The sequence below is a fragment of the Hemiscyllium ocellatum genome, chromosome 3, assembly GCF_020745735.1.
Source record: "Hemiscyllium ocellatum isolate sHemOce1 chromosome 3, sHemOce1.pat.X.cur, whole genome shotgun sequence".
Lineage (NCBI taxonomy): Eukaryota > Metazoa > Chordata > Chondrichthyes > Orectolobiformes > Hemiscylliidae > Hemiscyllium > Hemiscyllium ocellatum.
Genome location: NC_083403.1, coordinates 74,069,755 through 74,090,200, shown reverse-complemented (window position 1 = coordinate 74,090,200; position 20,446 = coordinate 74,069,755). Strand labels below are relative to the sequence as shown.

Sequence of the window (20,446 nt, the reverse complement as noted above, 5' to 3'; positions counted from 1 at the left end):
GAATCTACGCAACAGGCTGCGCAATCCTAAGCATAACCATCCACTCCTTTAAAAATCTCAACATAATTGATCAGAACAAGCAAATGATTTAATGCTGAGAAAACAAACAAAGAAAATAGTGACCACAATTTAATTTAGCTTACTAGAAACAACAAAATAAAAACAAAAGCTTCAGTCCAGTATTGTAAGGAGAAGTGTGATGGTAGGAGAAGCAGGAATAGACTCAATCTGATAATCCAAGGTAAAGGCAGATTTTAGTTACTTTGCATTTCTTCAGTATGGCTTATGTGATTGCATCTGGGTGCTCATTACAGGGAGCAATTAAGAATGGGGATCCAGTTGGCTGCTTGAGAAATTGCTGATGGCTTCCCAGTAATGACTGAGCTTAGATTCATAACAGAGGCAATTAAAAAATATAGAAGATTCTCTGGATTTTCTGTGCCACAACCACATCTTGGCCCTCAGATGGACATCAACCCATTACTACACTGTGAGGAAGAAAATGCATTTCCAGAAGCTAAGTCGTTCAGAGGGTAAGTAGGACAATGGGAATTGTTGATATGGATAATCCTGCCCTGCCCCCCACCCTGCCCCTTCATTTCTAACCACTTTGATATTGTGGACCATGATTGGGGCAGCTTATCCCAAACCCCAGTGAAAATACTAGACAGGAGCAGAGATCTGTGAATCCTGCACAAATGTCCTTGCTCTGAATTGTGCTCATCTCACATCAATTGAGCGTGCCTGAGAAATTTTAGTCAAAAAGTAAATGTTCATATGGAAATAACTAATTAAGTGAGATGAAAGGAGCTTTAGACAGACTAATTAGTTTTTAAAGAAGGCAAATCAAATTGCAGACCAACATTCATAGATATTTAAATACAAGTCAATATGTTAGAGGTTAAATGCATTCTAATTAGACACCATGAAAGATATTCAGGAAAGGACACATGAAGAAGATAAGGTAATGTCAGCGTAGTCTTACCAGAACATAGAGGTGTTCTGTCATTAGGGACAACTGCTGGTTTACCTGGAGGGTCACCACACCTCAGGCGAGGGAGCTAACTAAAATATCTCCAGAGGCCAGTATCCCAACACCAGGCCACCCTTTCTTTACACATGCACATGTGTCTGGTTTCTTCAGCCAGCTCTGAGTGAACAAAACCTCTGTTCTTGTTTTTACCTGGTAGATAGAGCTCAGTGTTTGGGGCTGTTCATCTGGTCCAATAAGTGAACGCCTATTCCAAGAGGTCCACCTGACTGACCTTGTTACAATCACTCAGTAACCTCAGCCAGTGCAGGGATTGAACCTATGCTGTTGGCATCATCTTGTATTGCAAATCTACTGTCCAGCCAACTGAGCTAACCAATCCTCAAAGGGGCAAATGATAAATTTTTAGGTGACAAAATACCCACCGCACATCATATCCATAAAACAAAATGGTAATAATAATGGCAATAGTGAATGCATACCAGAGATTTTCAACAGACAATTGTAATTAAGAAATAGGAACTAAGTGTATGCTGTTCAGCCCTTCAAGCCTGCTCCAGTATTCAATAGGATCATAAGTGATCCAGCTTTCCTCATGTCCTCTTTCCTGTCCTTTCCTCAGAATCCCTAGATTATCCTAATACAACCAAAATATTGCAAGATGTTGGAATAGCTCAACTGCAGTTCATAAGAAAAACAGACTATTGAGCAAGGGGGAAAATTATTGTTTTACATAGCTCTTCACAAATGTTTGAAAATGTGCAACATACATTTGTAAGGCACATGTTATTCAATTAAACTGAGGGACTTAGGACCACGGTTGGGGTACAAAATCAAATAAAAAGGATTAACAAATTTATTTTTGATTGTATTTGTGCTGGGATCACTTGTTTTCCATTTATATATATATATATATATATATATGAAATTACACGTGATTATTTCTATGATTATTCATGTGAATAAATTAAGATCAAGGACATAGACAAATTGACTGAGGGAGTAGGTCAATGGCAAATGTAGTTCAGTACCAAAAACTGCAAAACAATACAATTTGAAGGAACATAAATGAAGCTGTTAATTATCTGAACTCAAATGAGGTAAAATCTTGAACACTGATGCTCAGCTAATAGCATGTTCACCTCTGAGTTAAAAACCTGTGGAGGTTCAAGTCCAGCATCTCCATTCCAGCTGCTCAGTCAGGTGGATGCAAATGGCACTATGTTATAAAATTGCAGGGGAGTTCTGCTTGGTCCGAGTTAATAATATCCCTCGAGCAACATCACACAAAAACAACCTGGTCATTATCACAATCTGTTCTGATGTGTTTTACCACCAGTTAAGTATTTTAGAAGTGTAGTCATTACAAAAAGTGGCAAACATGGCAGCCAAATTTGCAAACAGCAAGGTCTCAATCAACAATGAAATAGTGACCAGATAATCTGTTTTTAAGTGAGTGGGTTGAGCATAAAAATTGGCTGGATCAATGAATCTTTTGTGTCTACCTTAGTTGGCAGGTAAGACTTCAGTTCAACATCTCACCCACAGTACATCTGATTCATGCAGTACCAAACAATGATTTGCTGCACTATGTGTCAACCTGAATTATGTGTTTAGCTCCCTGGAGTGGGAAAAAGACAAGGTCAGCTTGGATAAGATACAAAAGGTAATGAATATAAAAGGAAGGAAGTTTTGTTGAATGTGCACAATGCATTATTTAGATCACATTTGAGAGCAGTTCAGGGCACTGTTTTAGAAGGTACTGTAAATTAACATCAGGGATAAAGTACAGTGGCAATTCATTCATATGAATAGAGAGTTATAGCCATACAAAAAAAACCCCAAGATTTTAATCCCTGGGCGATGGTTCTAATAAGGTTTTTGAAATGAACTGGAGGGGACAAACTGGATGTTTAAAAAGGAAATTGAAGGGAAAGTTAGATCAAGGGAAGTCAAGAAAGACAACTGTATCAATGAAACAGAAAACTCAAAGGGATCATGCCGTAAGGTTGAGTGAAATAGGAGTTGATGGGAAGGGTGAGAGCACTAACAAATTAAAAATACTATATATGAATGCACGAAGCATTAGAAATAAGATGGATGAGCTTGAGGCTCTTTTGGAAATTGGCAGATACGATACTCTGGGGATAACTGGGCCTGGGAAATGAATATTCAAGACAACACGCGCTATCGTAAGGACAGACTGACGGGCAGAGGGGGTGGGGTGGCCATGTTGGTAAGGGATGATATTCAGTCCCTTGCGCAGGGGGACCTAGAATCAGGGGATATAGAGTCAGTATGTATAGAGCTGAGAAATTCTAAGGGTAAAAAGACCTTCTTGGGAGTTATCTACAGGCCCCCAAACAGTAGTCTGGATGTTGGATGTAAGATGAATCAGGAGCTGAAATTGGCCTGTCGCAAAGATGTTACTACAGTTGTTATGGGGGATTTCAACATGCAGATAGACTGGGAGAATCAGGATGGTATTGGGCCTCAAGAAAGAGACTTTTTGGAGTGCCTCAGAGTTGGATTCTTAGAACAGCTGGTGCTGGAGCCTACCAGGGAGAAGGCAATTCTGGATCTGGTATTGTGTAATGAATCAGAATTGATCAGGGACCTCGAAGTGAAGGAGCCATTGGGAAGTAGTGACCATAATACAATAAGCTTCAATCTGCAAATTGAGAGGGAGAGGGTACAATCAGAAGTGACAATATTTCTGTTGAATAAAGGGAACTATGGAGCTATGAGGGAGGAGCTTGCCAAAGTTCAATGGTGCAATACCTTAGCAGGGATGACAGTAGAGGAACAATGGCAGATATTTCTGTGTATTATGCAGAAGATGCAGGATCATTTCAAAAGGAAGAAAGGTCCTAGGAAGAGGCATGGGTGGCCGTGGCTGATGAGGGAAGTTAAGAAACATATAAAGTTAAAAGTGAAAAAGTATAACATAGCAAAGATAAATGGGAAAGCGGAGGACTGGGAAGCTTTTAAAGAACAACAGAGGATTACTAAGAAGGAAAAACGCAGAGAAAAATGAGGTACGAAGGTAAACTGGCCAAAAATATAAAGGAGGATAGTAAAAGCTTTTTTAGGTATGTGAAAGGCAAAAAAATGGTTAAGACTAAAATTGGGCCCTTGAAGACAGAAACAGGGGAATATATTACAGGGAACAAAGAAATGGCAGAAGAATTGAATTGGTACTTCAGATCTGTGTTCACTGGGGAAGACACAAGCAATCTCCCTGAGGTAGCAGTGGCTGAAGGACTTGAACTTAAGGGAATTTATATTTGCCAGGAATTGGTGTTGGAAAGACTGTTAGGTCTGAAGGCTGATAAGTCCCTGGGGCCTGATGGTCTACATCCCAGGGTACTGAAGGAGGTGGCTCAAGAAATCGTGGATGCTTTGGTGATTATTCTCCAGAGTTCGATAGATTCGGGATCAGTTCCTGCGGATTGGAGGGTGGCTAATGTTGAACCACTTTTTAGGAAAGGTGGGAGAGAGGAAGCAGGAAATTAGAGACCAGTTAGTCTGACCTCAGTGGTGGGAAAGATGCTGGAGTCTTGGATTGAAACTAACTTGGATTGAAAGTTGGTTGGCTGACAGGAAACAAAGAGTAGTGAAAAACAGAATGGCAGGCAGTGACCAGTGGGGTACCACAGGGATCAGTGCTGGGACCGCAGCTTTTTACAATATATATTAACGATATAGAAGATGGTAATAACATTAGCAAATTTGCTGATGATACTAAGCTGGGTAGCAGGGTGAAATGTGAGGAGGATGTTAGGAGATTACAGGATGACCTAGACAGGTTAGGTGAGTGGTCAGATGCATGGCAGATGCAGTTTAATGTGGATAAATATATGGTTATCCACTTTGGTGGCAAGAACAGGAAGGCAGAATACTACCTAAATGGAATCAATTTAGGTAAAGGGGCAGTACAAAGAGATCTGGGTGTTCTTACACACCAGTCAATGAAGGTAGGGCTTATGCCCGAAACGTCGATTCTCCTGTTCCTTGGATGCTGCCTGACCTGCTGCGCTTTTCCAGCAACACATTTTCAGCAATGAAAGTAAGCATGCAAGTACAGCAGGTAGTGAAGAAGGCTAATAGCATGCTGGCCTTCATAACATGAGGGATTGAGTATTGAAGCAAAGAGGTTCTTCTGCAGCTGTACAGGGCCCTGGTGAGACCACACCTGGAGCATTGTGTGCAGTTCTGGTCTCCAAATTTGAGGAAAGATATTCTGGCTATTGAGGGAGTGTAGGGTAGATTCATGAGGTCAATTCCTGGAATGGCGGGACCACCTTACACTGAAAGACTGGAGCAACTGGGCTTGTATACCCTTGAGTTTAGAAGACTGAGAGGGGATATGATTGAGACATATAAGATTAAAGGATTGGACACTCTGGAGGCAGGAAACATGTTTCCACTGATGGGTGAGTGCCGAACCAGAGGACACAGCTTAAAAATACAGGGTAGACCATTTAGGACAGAGATGAGGAGAAACTTCTTCACCCAGAGAGTGGTGGCTGTGTGGAATGCTCTGCTCCAGAGGGCAGTGGTGGCCCAGTCTCTGGATTCATTTAAGAAAGAGTTGGATAGAGCTCTCAAGGATAGTGGAATCAAGGGTTATGGAGATAAGGCAGGAACAGGATACCGATTAAGGATGATCAGGCATGATCATATTGAATGGTGGTGCAGGCTCGAAGGGCAGAATGGCCTACTCCTGCACCTATTGTCTATTGTCTATTGAAAGGCTTTAAAAAATCTGGGACAGGAACTCAATGAGGAGTCACAGAAAAATAAAAGGTGATCTTTACTTTTCAAAATTCAGAAATGAGTTGAGAGCATGGAAAAACTTAAAAATAAATGACAGCTGAAGCAGACAGTTTAATATAATTTAAGATGGAATTGGATAAGTCTTTGAATATAAGTGTCGTGAGGTACAGTGAAGGAGCAGATAAATAGGATCAATTCTCTTTCACACAAGATAGACAGCCATAGGATTTCTCTGTACTGTATTTCTCTGGAAGGTGATCTAAACCTGCAAGTGCATATTTCATGACTACATTTTTAAAATTAGTTTTGATATCACTTCCAATTGATAGCAACAAAAGCACAGGGTGGATCATTAAATTCTAAAGTTCTTTCACAATTTTCAGAATGCAATTGGCTTCTATTATACACCGAGGCTGATTTTAAATTATTGCAGAGAGTGATTATTTAGCCAAGGAATCAAATACCTGCTTCTGTAAATCAGTAATAAGGTCAACTAGAAGTGCTTTGTCCCTTTGGAGCTGCAGGTTTTCTTCTTCATCACATGAAAATCGGCTCTTTATCTCAGCTATCCGACTGCGCACAGTGGCTTCATTCAGTTCAATCGAGGTCTTCCCTTGCTCAAGAAGTAGAATCTTGGAAATTTTTCAAAACATGATTAGAATTGGCTCTACAAGTACTAGTTTTCTCAAACTAATTTAACGCTAAACCAAATGCACAGCTATTAATCAATGTAGATATAAAACATTTGGGGAGTTCCTCATTTACTATATTAAGCATAACATTGTATTAATAAGCAAACCTGGACATTCTTCTGAACTTTCATTAATCTTTCTTGGTTCATTTTAGGAGAGAAATTAAAAATCATTATCACCAGAGGAATAATGAGAATAAATTGAGTATTGTTATGGACGCAAATCCATATATTAATGTAAAACCAGTTTTTTTCCCTCAACTTCATGTATGTTTGTGTTAAAACATTGGTATGTACCAATTTTCTGATTGTTTACATCAATTTGGAGCTTTCTCCAGTAAAATCCTATGTTCCTTCACATGGTCCTTTTTGCACGTGAGCAGGACTATTTCATGAAAATTTCCCACAGTGACGTCAGATTATGTTTTGCTTGGCTGTAGACCAGCACATCAAAGTTCAGGCACAGTATGGCCTTGAGTTACCTGCCTTTGGGAGATTTCTGGAGTTCTATAACTATTTACTTTGCAATTTAAATAAAGTTACTAAAACTGCACTATATATGTGTCATTTATTGGATGTCGTGGCTCCCTATACTCTAGGTATTCAGAACGACTAAACAGCTAAAACGACTTTTCCAATTGCATCACTCATTTTGAAAAACACAAAAGGAGCAGAAATGTAAAAAAGCTCTTGATAGTAAGGACCCTTGGCAGAGGGCAGCACTTGCCATCACCCTTGTTGGGTATGCAGATTTTTTATTGTTGATTTAACTTGATTTTTATTTTCTGTAGCTCTGTGGATAATTATGCAGCCTGATTCTGGATAGCAAAATTAATATAGATCAAAAGCTGAAATTGCTGGAGGAACTCAGCAGGTCTGCCATCATCTGTTGTAAGAAAGCAGAGTTAACATTCTGAGTCTGGTGACTCTTCATCAGAATTGTCAGTAGATGGGGGAAAAGTAGTATTTATAGAAGATGTTCTCAGAACCCAGAAATAGATATATATCTCCAATCTTGACTCTTCTACAGGCTAACCTCTGATATTAAAAATATGCAGAAGGCGCAGCACAAAAAAACTCCACCTGACCAATCCTTGCATAAACACAATTCAAATTATATTTATCCACCCTCTTTCTTCTCACAATTATATTTTCCTTCATATCTTTTCAAATTGTCTTGATAATGGCGTATCAGAGAGAAGACAGTGAATTGAAGTTGAGATGTGGCATTAATCAATATATCGATTCCAGTAAATTTATTTTTCCTTTGAAAGAAATGATCTGCAGAAGTTCCTATTTTGTATTCATTACTTTTACATCAACTCTAACTACCTTTTCCATTAATTCCTTAAATTTTATTTTCTCCATTTCTAGGAGTTCCTTATGTCGTTTGACTTCATACCGCAGTTGCTCCTCTTTGTCTTTTACAGTGATCAGTTGGACGACACTGGAAGAACGACAAATATCTGTCTCCTCTTTCAGCATTCTCTCCTATAACACATCACACAGGAATGACATCACTGGTATTAATGACATTATTGTTCAAGGACAATCCGAATTATGCTATCGTTCTTGCCATTTGCAATATAGGAAAAGGCTTGTATTTAGATATATTCAAATATGCTTTACATAGACAATGACAAAATAAAATTTGGTTCCAAGCTTAAAAAGGAAAAAGTGATCTAGATGACCAAAGAGGGGAGCTTTTCGGAGAGTCTTAAGGAAGGAACACAAGGAAGAAAGCTGGAGAGATTTAGGGAGGGCAACCTAAGTGTTTAGGGGTGAGACAGTTGAAGGTATAGTCATCAGTGGCAGAGCAAATACAACCAGAAGTGCAGAGGACAGAATTAGGACAATGCAGATACCTTGAATAGCTGTGGAGCAGGATGGGTATATGTAGATAGTGAAGCCATGGAGGGGTTTGAGAACATGAAAATCAAGGCATTGTTAAACTGAAGCAAATGCAGATGAGCAAGTACAAGAGCGATGGGCGACTGGAAGTTGTTGCAAGTGGAATATGGGCAGCAGTATTAAGGATAAACTTATGTTGGCGGTTGGTATGGGTTGATTGGAATTGACCAGGGTGAGTCAGGTGACAAAGGCATGGACTAGGATTTCAACAGGATGAGAACAGGCAATGTTAAGGAGGTGGAAACAGATGCTCTTTGTTACGACACAAAGTTAAAAGTAGAAATTTAATCTCCAGGTCAGATATGTCCCAGAGGGTTTGAACAGGCTGTTTATTCTGAGACAATTGCCAGGGAGAGGGATGGAATCTGTGATGTGGTGAGGTCCAAAGATAATATTTCATACTTTCCAATGTTTAATGAGAGGACATATCTGTTCACCTGGATCTTAAATAAGCAATCTGACAACTTTACATCAGATTGGGAGAAGAGATAATGCGATAGTCTTGAGCTGTGAGCATGCATGTGGAAACTGATGTGTGTCTAGAATGTCATCACCAAAGGGCAGTATATAAGTACAAATCAGAGGGGCCAAGGTTAAATCCTTCAACTGAGAATGGGAAGAGAAACCACTTTTGGAGATTCCCCAGCTTTGATTCCATAAATAAAAATGGAGCCAAGTGAAAAATGAGGAAGGACTGCTGACCTATGTCACCAGCAGACAGGATGGCAGTGGTGAGTTTATAAAAATCTATTGCAATACTGCAAGAAGGTGGAAATCTTTTTGGAATTAAATGTGGAGTTTCAGGAAAGGTGAGAATAAATTTGGGAGGCAGCAGCATGTTAATGGATCAGAGGAAAGGGAAGTTGGAGATGGGCTGGGAAATTGCAAAGGAACAGGAGTTAAGGGTTAGATTTTGAGGAGAAGAGCAATATTGACATGTTTGAAAAAGACAGCTAGCTCCCAAGGAAAGAGAGCTGTAAACAAATCCAGTTAGCATGATGGGAAAATTTTAATTACATATACAACCATTTGAAACATTTTCCATATCATGCTATGTTTACCACCTATGGAGAATAGTACCAAGACACATAAATTGATCCCTTCAATTAAATGATCTCAAATCAGTCATCTTGTGTCTCTCTGGGTTTGGGATTATAAAATCTGAGTTTTTCACAGTGACAGGTATCATCACTGCAATAGAGCTGTACAAATGTCAAATACAGAATAGGATTTGCTTGCGGTTTTGCACAATAATCAAGCAATTGGGAGTTAATAACATGAAGATAGACTAGATAGGCTGGTGTTGTTACTCTCAGAAGAGAGAAGGTTAGGGTGGAACCTGATTGGGGTGTACAAAAAGATATGAGGAGCATGAGGGTAGATAGGAATAAATGTTTCGAATTATTAGAGGGCTCAAGAACCAGGGGCATAGATTTAAGTTCAAGGGCAAAAGGTTTAGAGGGGATTTCAGGAAGAATGCTTTTACCAGAGAATGGTGTGTACCTGCAATTCACTGTGTGCAAAGGCGGTCAAGACAGAGACCCTCATAAAGTTTAAGATGTATTTAAACAAACATATAAAATGCAATGGCACACAAAGTCGCAAGCTAAGTACTGAAAAATATGACTAGATAGGTAATTGATGACGAACAATGGACCAAATGGCTTCTATGTATGCTATGCTATGAAAGTCTATAACTCAGTGTCGTTATTGAAGTATAAAAGATTCCGAGCAATCTTGCAAGGTGGACATGAAAAATATGTTTCCTGTTGTAGGTAAGTCCAGACTAGGGAGGCATCATTTAAAACTTAGGGCCCGCCCTCTTAAGACAGAGATGAGAACTTTTCTATCTTGCAAATGCTTATGCAACTTTGAAACTCTCAGTGGAGGTAGATTTTTGTTATGCAGGGGAATCCAAGGTTCAGTGAGAGGAAGGGAATGTGGAATTTTATACAGAAATAGATCAGCCATGGCCTTACTGAATGGAAGTACAGTTTTAAGGGTTTGAATGTCCTACGTTTACTTCTGGTTCATATGTAGGGACTGCCATATAATATGGGCAGCTTAATATATTGGCTTTCCACTCCTCACCTAAATGTTTTAGATTAGATTAGACTTAGATTAGACTTACAGTGTGGAAACAGGCCCTTCGGCCCAACAAGTCCACACCGACCCGCCGAAGCGCAACCCACCCATACCCCTACATTTACCCCTTACCTAACACTACGGGCAATTTAGCTTGGCCAATTCACCTGACCCGCACATCTTTGGACTGTGGGAGGAAACCGGAGCACCCGGAGGAAACCCACGCAGACACAGGGAGAACGTGCAAACTCCACACAGTCAGTCGCCTGAGTCGGGAATTGAACCCGGGTCTACAGGCGCTGTGAGGCAGCAGTGCTAACCACTGTGCCACCGTGCCGCCCACCGTGGCACAGTGGCTCAGTGGTTAGTACTGCTGCCTCACAGTGCCAAGAGCTGGGTTCAATTCTACCCTTGGGTGACTATCTGTGAGGAGTTTGCACATTCTTCCTATACCTGAGTGGGTTTTGTCCATCTGCTCCGGTTTCCTTCCACAGTCCAAATACATGCAGATTAAGTGGCTTGGCCATGCTAAATTGCCCATAGTGTCCAGGGATGTACAGGCTAGATGGGTTAGCCTCTAGAAATGCAGGGTGACAGGGATAAGGGAGTGGGATGGTTTGCTCTTTGTAGGGTTGGGGGGGGGGGGGGGGGGGTATGGACTCGATGAGCCGAATGGCTTGCTTCCACTGTAGGGATTCTATGCTTCTAAAGAATGGCCTGCTTCCTTAGCTGTGACAAAGTCAGTTCATTACATGATGCTCTGAGAAATTTGGGCCTTCATCTAGTCCTACTGAAGGTAGATATATTCCTTTTCAAACTGTTCATAGATGTTACCACACAACTGTGGAGCAAATGTGATTTGAACTCAGGCTCAAAGATAGGAGGACACCACAACAGTGAAGGTACTTACAGCTGCACATTGCTCCAGTAGATGTTACAATCATACACCAACTTCACCACTCAGTGGCTGTCTGGGTTTCCCATTCCTGCAGCTAGAAGACATTTCCATTTCCTGCTTGGCATGACCCTGACCGTCTGATCCCACGTTATTTGAATGTGGCATTCAATTTGTTTTTGTTACCATAAGATAACATTGGACCTAATACTTTAGACATGCTGAACTTTATAAAACATCTACTTTAAAACATTTTGTGATATTTTACAGTTGATTAACTGGCAGTAATGAATTTATTTTGTTTGGGTCTTATTTTGTAAATTATTAGTTGGAACATTACTAATTCAGTTTTAAACCTGTTCTGTCAACTATGACACCTCAACTTTAATCAAACTGAAATTGGTCAATTATCAGACAGCAGCATTTTGACTCTGGACATTGGGATAGTTGGGTAAATAGGAGTCAGAAGCCTGTAACATGTGGCAAATAGTCATCTGGTTACGATTTATGCCAAATTAGCCACTTTATTGGCCGGAAGCTAGATCCACTGTCCAATTAAGGACAAAGGGAAGGTCCTCAGAGCCAGAGGGCCATCAGGAGGCCTTACTACACTGAAGCAGCAGCAGCAGCAGTATACTGGCCTCTCAGGGAAGAGAGAGGGAGGGGCCCGCGAGGTTGAAGGCACCTTCTCTTCAATTTTTTAAAATTGAAAGAATCTGAAGTCAGATCACCAATGGAGGAGGGTTAGGGTGTTCAAGGAGCTTACACACAGTAAGTTGCTGCAGTTGAAACCAGGCAGACAGGGAAAGTCTCTAAGCTGGACTGGTGTGCAGGGACATTGTCCCAATCCCCTTGAAGACCTGGTTGGGTCTGAGTTCAGCCACTAGTTTCAAACACTGAATTCTGCACAAGGGTAGTTTTTACATACCCTTTCCAATTGTTTATTAAGCTCCAGAGTCTGTGAATGTAGCACAGCATTTTCCTTGGTCATCGCAGCACAGTCATCTGCTATTTTACTCCTGAGGAAGCGGTCCTGCTCTCGCATCACCTCTTTCTCACGGAGTTGTTGGTGAAGATGACGGATCTCATCTCTGGAGGAGCAAATAATATCATAACATTTTATATTTGCACACACCATCGCAGAACATTGTCAAAAACACTCTGACGAGAGTAGTCATCAATGCCAACCTCAGACTAATGCATATGGCCTTCTTTAAGACCTTCACATATTTCTATAAGCTCACCGTCCTTCGTATTCTTTACACCATCCTCTGGATCATTGGGTGAGGTAGTAACAACACCGCTTTCATCACCAGATCATGGGTCATTGCTAAAGGACAGGCTTTTAACGGATCATCGATTGTCTCATTTTAATTTGCAAATATCCTTGGGTTTGCTGACATGACAATTTTACCAGGAAAGTTTGAAAATTCACATTACTCGAAACAAAGCAGCAAGGATCTGCACTGGACATGGCATAGTTTTGATACTTCCTCATCCTACGTCTCTCCCTACCTGTCCTGTCTATGAACCTGAGAATTTTGTACACCTCCATTGGGTCCCTCTTTTCCTCCTTTACTCTAAGGAAAACTATGTCAGCCTATCTAGTCTCTCTGAGCGGGATCGTCCAGCCAGCCCAGCCCAGGCAGCATCCTGAAAAGTCTCTTCTACACCCTCTCTCCAGTGCAAACAAATTTTTTCCCATTTGAGTGGCAACCAGTACCCAAGCTGTAGCCTAAATAACATACTGCTCTAATCATAACCTCCTTGCTCTTATATTCAATGCTGTGACTAATAAAGGAAGGTGTTCCATTTGCCACCTTGGCTACCTGCCCTGCTACCTTCAAATGTATACGGACATGCACCTCAAGATCCCTCTAATCCTCCATTCATCTTAGGATCCTACCATGCAACATGTAAACGCTTGCCTTTTAGTCCTCCTAAAATGCATTACCACACACTTTTCATGGTTAAGATCCATTTGCCACAGTTCAGCCTCTTTATAATATCCTATCATTTAAGGTTTTCATCAATTATCACGTCATCTGCATAATTACTGATTATGTCTCCCATGATCAAGCATGTAGGTGAGGGTAGGGCAGTGGATGTGGTATACATGGACTTCAGTAAAGCCTTTGATAAGGTTCCACATGGCAGGCTGTTGGAGAAAATGCAGAGGCATGGAATTGAGGGTGATTTAGCAGTTTAGATTAGAAACTGGCTTTCTGAGAGAAGGCAGTGAGTTGATGGAAAATATTCAGCCTGGAGTCTGGCCACTAGTGGTGTGCCACAAGGATCTGTCTTGAGACCACTGCTGTTTGTCATTTTTATAAATGACTTAGATGCAGGTATAGGTGGATGGATTAGTAAATTTGCAGACGACACTAAAGTCGGTGGGTTAGCGGACAGTTTGGAAGAATGTTACAGGTTGCAGGGGGACTCGGATAAACTGCAGAATTGGGCTGAGAGGTGGCAAATGGAGTTCAATGCAGCTAAATGTGAGGTGATGCACTTTGGGAAGAATAACAGGAAGACAGAGTACTGGGTCAATGGAAAGATTCTTGGTAGCGTGGATGTGCAGAGGGATCTTGCAGTCCATGTACATAGATCCCTGAAAGTTGCCATCCAGGTTGATAGTGCAGTTAAGAAGGCATACAGTGTGTTAGGTTTCAATCGTAGAGGGATTGAGTTCCAGAGCCGCAATACCATGCTGCAACTATACAAAACACTGGTGCGGCCACACTTGGAATATTGTGTACAATTCTGGTCGCCATATTTCGGCAAGGATGTGGAAGCATTGGAAAAGGTGTAGAGAAGATTTACCAGGATGTTGCCTGGTCTGGAGGGAAGGTCTTATGAGGAAAGGCTGAGAGACTTGGGTCTGTTCTCATTGGAAAAAAGAAGTCTAAGAGGGGATTTGATAGAGACAAGATGATCAGAGAGTTAGATAGGGTAGACAGTGAAAGTCTTTTTCCTAGGATGATTATGTCAGCTTGTACGAGGGGGCATAACTACAAGTTGAGGGATGATAGATTCAAGATCGACATCACAGGCAGGTTCTTTACGCAGAGAGTGGTAAGGGCATGGAATGCTCTACCTGCCAATGTAGTCAACTCAGCCACATGAGGGAGATTTAAACAATCCTTAGACAAGCATATGGTGGGGTGGTGTAGGGGGACGAGCTGAGAATAGTTCACAGGTTGGAGCAACATCGAGGGCCAAAGGGCCTGTTCTGCACTGTATTGTTCTATGTTCTATGTTCATGTCGGGATCATTAATGTACACAACAAACAGCAAGGGCTCAGCACCATATTTCAGAAAGCTTTTACACTGTATTCAAACAAGTTCTTGTAGCTCTTAGAATCTGGTGAGGTACACAAAATGGCCAAACCAGCAACAAGTTTAAGTAGCTGTTGAATTCCTGCAGCGCTTTCCATGTGCAACAACCATACTTTATTTGTTTCAAATGTGACATAACAACACTGGTTAACCAAATTTGCTTTTCTATCATATTAAAAGCTATTTTACAGCAAAAATATTTTCTATTTCCCAGCTAGAAATTGCAGGTCATGGCCATATCTCTGAATAAAATGTTTGTTAATTCACAGCATGGGAGATGTTTTAAAATCTGAGATAATGAAAATGATATCTAACGTCAGGTAAAATACCTGGAGCAGCATTGATGAAAGAGAAATATTTCCACCAACTTTGTGTCTTGCTGTTAAATTACGTTATGCTGACTCCACTTTAGCACCCTGTGGGACATACTTCATTCTAATGTTTTAACACATGCAGCTATATTTACCAGCCTCCACCAGTAAACCAAATGGCTTGCCCACTTTCCTGATCATCTTACAGGAAGGAATCAAGCATACATCCCTGCCCTATCACCGATTAATGGCATCTTGGTGATTTCATTCTGTTGCTATTATACATTAGATAGTTGAAGGTGGCAGCCCAGCAGTTTTCACTGTGGGTTATTATCAGGTAGGAAGAGCTCTCTCCCTTGATAATACGCTGTATCTGTCAGAAGTGCCACTTAATTCATACTCCTCTAACAACATCTAAAACAACTATCCACATTCCTCCCTTCTCCTCACGGTCTGCCAGATAGGCCCATCTAAAATCCCTAGAATTACCTGATGTATAGAAATAATTACACTTCTTCCTCAGGGACTGCTGTAGTCTGAGTAATGACCACAACTCTATCCTAATGTTGATAGAACTGCAGAGAAACCAGTTAATGTGATTAATCAGTTGCTCTCCTGGGTGGAACTTCTATTTTTTTCAGACTGGGGGCTGACATCCCACTCTGGTTCAATTCAGGCTATCCCCAAATTGCTGCAAGGCAGCTGGGTTTCTAGTGGTTTGGCCTGACACTTTGGAGTTGGGGTGGAGAGGATATGACCTCCTGTAAAATTCATTCAAAGTCTTGTTTTTAAAGTCAATATTTTAATATCTTTCCTAAAGTGTGGTATTTAGAATTGAGCACAATACTCCAAATGAGGTCTAACCAGCAATTTTGAAAGATTGAACATAAATTCATGATATGCTGCACAGTACCTCATGGAATTGCTAAAACTTAACAGGCAAGGTATTCCTGCATTTTACTAATGTTCTTGTTTAAGCACATATATAGGCTTTGGTTAATATGGCAATATAGATATTGAGCTGAAAATGTGTCACTGGAAAAGCGCAGCAGGTCAGGCAGCATCCAAGGAGCAGGAGAATCGATGATTCGGGCATGAGCCCTTCTTCAGGATACAGCGTATCATCAAGGGAGAGATCTCTTCCTGCCTGATTAATCACATTACCTGGTTTCTCTGCAGTTCCATCAACATTAGGATAGAGTTGTGGTCACTACTCAGACTACAGCAGTTCCTGAGGAAGAAGTGTAATTATTTCTATCCATCAGGTAATTCTAGGGATTTTAGATGGGCCTATCTGGCAGACCGTGAGGAGAAGGGAGGAATGTGGATAGTTGTTTTAGATGTTGTTGGAGGAGTATGAATTAAGTGGCACTTCTGACAGATACAGCGTATTATCAAGGGAGAGATCTCTTCCTGCCTGATAGTGACCCACAGTGAAAACTGCTGGGCTGCCACCTTCAACTATCTCACGTATAATAGCAGCAGAATGAAATCGCCAAGATGCCATTAATCGGTGCAAGAGCAGGGATGTATGCCTGATTCCTTACCTGTCCACTACAATATGTAAGGTGATCAGGAAAGTGGGCAAGCCATTTGGTTTACTGGTGGAGGCTGGTAAATGTAGCTGCATGTGTCAATATAGATATTGAGTACAGGAAGGATAAATGTACTATTGGTAAAAACAAACACCCATTTCCTTCATGATAGTAAATATTAAGCCATTCTGTTAGCTATTTACTGTAAATAATTCATGTAATGCATTAATGATCTGTGATGTTTGTTAGATTATAATGTTCGAATATAGTGTGCATTAAATCAGTACATATCTCTACAAGGAATAATGGGTTATTTATTAAGCAGCCATTGTAAATCCATAAACTAGACTTTTGTCTAATAATAAATTTGAACTTTATTACAATAATTTCTTTCAACTGAATAGAATCCAACTAACACCAGGAAAATGGTACATACCGGCCTGTGTTTAATTACTTCCTGGCAAGTGTCTCTTTTTAATTCATACACCGACTAGCACTTTCTAACTGATTAAACTAGTACTCTCTCCTTCAAATGTTAATATTGTAATTAAACATTTTAAAATTCTTTAGATCTCAAAGACATCACATTACCATTGAAGTTAACATACCTAATTATTAAATATTCAAACGTACCTGTCTACCGAGTAATTTATTCAATTTGTGGAGAATTCCAGTTCCAAAAATGAAGTTTGCAGGAACTTATTTTGAATACTGTGATTTTAAAATTAATTTTCAGATTTTTCTCCTTTTTTCCTGATGGGTGCATTTCCAGAGTTTTTATATATTTTTTAAGCTTGCTCCTCAAATATACTTTGTTCTTTATGAACACAGAGGTACAACTATTTAGCAGCAGCAGCAGCCTGGGAAACATTCAGGACTCCATGTACTGGTCCTTTATATGGGAGAGGTTAGTGAGTTTTGAGAAGATTTGTAGCTCAGGTTGAGGTTTTGGATAGGCTTGCTCACTGAGCTGGAAGGTTCATTTCCAGACGCTTCGTTACCTTACTAGGTAACATCTTCAGTGGGCCTCAAGCAAAGCAATGCTGAAAATTCCTGCTTTCTATTTATATATTTGGGTTTCTTTGGTTGGTAATGTCATTTCCTATGGTGATGTTATTTCCAGTGGAGAAGTCACTTCTTGCTCCTTTTCTCAAGGGGTCTAACTCACTGTGTTTGTTGATAGAATTCCAGTTGGAATGCCATGCTTCTAGGAATTCTTGGGTGTATCTTTGTGTGGCTTATCCTTGGATGGATGTGTTGTCCCAGTTGAAGTGGTGTCCTTCCTCATCCATATGTGAGGATACTAGTGAGAGAGGGTCATGTCTTTTTGTGGCTAGTTGATGTTTATGTATCCTGTTGGCTAGTTTTCTGCTTGTCTGTCCAATGTAGTGTTTGTTACAGTCCTTGCACGGTATTTTGTAAACGGCATTAGTTTTGCTCGTTGTCTGTATAGGGTCTTTCAAGTTCATCAGCTGCTGTTTTAGTGTGTTGGCGGGTTTGTGGGATACCATGATGACAAGGGGTCTGAGTCCTCTGGCAGTGATTTCCAAGATGTCTGATGTCGGGGAGAGTGGCTAGGGTTTCTGGATGTGTTTTGTCTGCTTGTTTGGGTTTGTTGCTGAGAAATCGGTGGACTGTGTTCATTGTTTGTGTTGCTGACAAAAATAATACCCAAAGTTCTCAATATACTCTGAATGCAAATGACTAGGTGTGCAAGTAATTAACCTCCTGTATCAAATGCTCTTTCTCTATTCCAAAAAAAGTTAAGATGCTAATCAAGCTCAGTGGAAAAACATAGCTAGCAATAGAGTATGGTATCATTTTGGAATTCTTGATCTGATCGGCTAGCTTAAACTTTGATCTCTTCTTAGCAAGCTGGTACCTGAAATCACGTGTAATTTTATCCTGCATTGTAGCTGTCTTTGAATAGTATTTTTCCTCCATCTCCTGGAGAGCTGATTGCACTTTTAATAGCTCTAGACTCTTTTCTCCTAATTGTGTCCCAATCATCTTCTCTTGCTCTGATCTCTGTTCAATCTGAAAACAAGTTCAAACAAATAAAGTCAACCAAATTAGTGTGGCTTAAATTTTCACACTATGTTCAACTTAATTACTGTGTTTACAGTGAGATGCAGGATTCATAAAAGACCATAAGCTGAATTGTGCCAGTTAGTATGAAGAGGATCACTCTATATTAGCTATAGGAGTGGCCTTGAGATCTGGGAACATAGAAATAGAGTATTAGGATCTGGCCTTATTCAAAGAGTTTGCAGGATCAAGCACTTTTGAGTAGGCTGTCAGGGTCCAGGAACACTACAGGTAAGTATTCTGAATGCATTGGACGAATTGCTAGAAATTTAAATCCTTGGATGGGTATTTTGGCTTCTGGAAACTTTGAAGGAGGTGATTCTTGTGTTAAATAAAAACAACAACAGACTGATGTGGACACTGAACCAAACTATTCCACCTGGTGTTTATACCTCGGTGTGTGTTCTTCCTTCCAGAGTCAGGCAACATCAGTAGATTGCTTGTAGGCCTGAAGGGCTTCATTTAGGGAGTGCTGTGGGTACCAATGGACTAGTAGCTATGAGAATTTGGGACAGTGACTAGCTCCAATGAATAGCCAACCGGCTGGCAGGTCGGTCTGTTCGGAAGGAGGCGAGGAGATATTGTTGATCTTGTGTGCCTTCAAATGATCTGGCTAGGGGTTGAGATTTTCTTGTGGGTAGGAGCAGCATAGAACTGGCTCCATAAAATTAAACCATTTCAGGTAAATTTTTGAATAGCCTTCAAGGGCAGCTAGTAAAGTTCCTCCAATGTTCTTGTGTAATGCAATATTGCAAATAGGGCATTAACAATTGATGTAGATGCCAAGGTTTGCATATTTAAGTGGACTAATTTTGCAAACAGACATACATCCTGCTTGCTAATTTGCAATTGCACTTCAATGTGTCATTGCTTAATTTGAACTATCAACTACTTAATTTTACTAAACTTGGGTACTGAAAGACATGCTAAACTAACCTGTCGCTTTATAACTGTAACTTTATGCTGATTGTTCTTTAGTTTCGTGACTTGTCTTTCCAGTTCCTGTTTGCTTTGTAGCAATTCCATTTCTTTGTGAGAGAGGGCCATGTCTGTGATCTCCTTCATCTTCTTCATCTGTAGTATTTCTTCCACAAGAGAATGCTTTTCCTTCAAATAAGAATCTGCATGTTATAAATAAATTACACCGTTAACTACCAGTGAAGGCACCAATTTGAGAAAACACTTCAAAATGAATTTAACTTAATTTCAATATATTGTAAACATTTACTGCAGTTATGCGTGGGCAGATTTGTCATTTTGTAAATAAAGTAAGCTGATGAAAATGATATTCTACTGGGCACAACAATAAAGATTGCATTTCCATTGTTAAAAATATATATTTATGGATTATGAGAGTTGAAAACTGAACTGTTTGGACAAAAAGTCAATTGCCAAGCACTGTGGGGCTGTTAGCTCCTAACTGGAAAAGCAAATAATTTTGCAGAAGGCGATAAACCAAAGCTTGAAAAGAGAGATAAGAAATGGCTTGATAGACAAACCTGAAGAAAGTTCTTAGGATCAAGGTTTCATTGTCACTTAGCAAAAGCCCTGGATGCCTGTTTTCCGTTTCACTATAGATTTAGAAGCTGTTGGAAGAAAGCTAGCATCTCCTCTCTCTCTCTCTCTAAAGACAATCCTTCAAAGAAAGCTATCTGAAGAAATATCTCTGAATTATTTTCTGGGAATCAGAAAATTTGAGACGTCAGTATCTCTGATATCCTCAAACACTGAAAGGTAATCGCAGCCCAAGGATCTAACTATCTTCCACCCAAATGAAAGATCTTCCATCACTCTGCCATTGAAAGAAACTTTATCCACTTG

At 40.3% G+C, this 20,446-nt stretch overlaps 1 protein-coding gene across 1 annotated transcript in view; it reads right to left on the bottom strand.

Moving 5' to 3' along the window:
• The window catches only part of LOC132805936 (ERC protein 2-like), a 53,137-nt gene that overhangs the window by 18,124 nt on the left and 14,567 nt on the right, over positions 1-20,446 (bottom strand). Inside the window, exons 3-7 of the mRNA XM_060821202.1 lie at positions 19,562-19,746; positions 18,420-18,574; positions 12,281-12,443; positions 7,794-7,952; positions 6,235-6,402 (exon numbers count right to left, since the gene is read on the bottom strand). Of these exons, the coding sequence (XP_060677185.1) occupies positions 6,235-6,402; positions 7,794-7,952; positions 12,281-12,443; positions 18,420-18,574; positions 19,562-19,746 (830 nt within the window). The remainder of the gene's footprint in view (positions 1-6,234; positions 6,403-7,793; positions 7,953-12,280; positions 12,444-18,419; positions 18,575-19,561; positions 19,747-20,446) is intronic.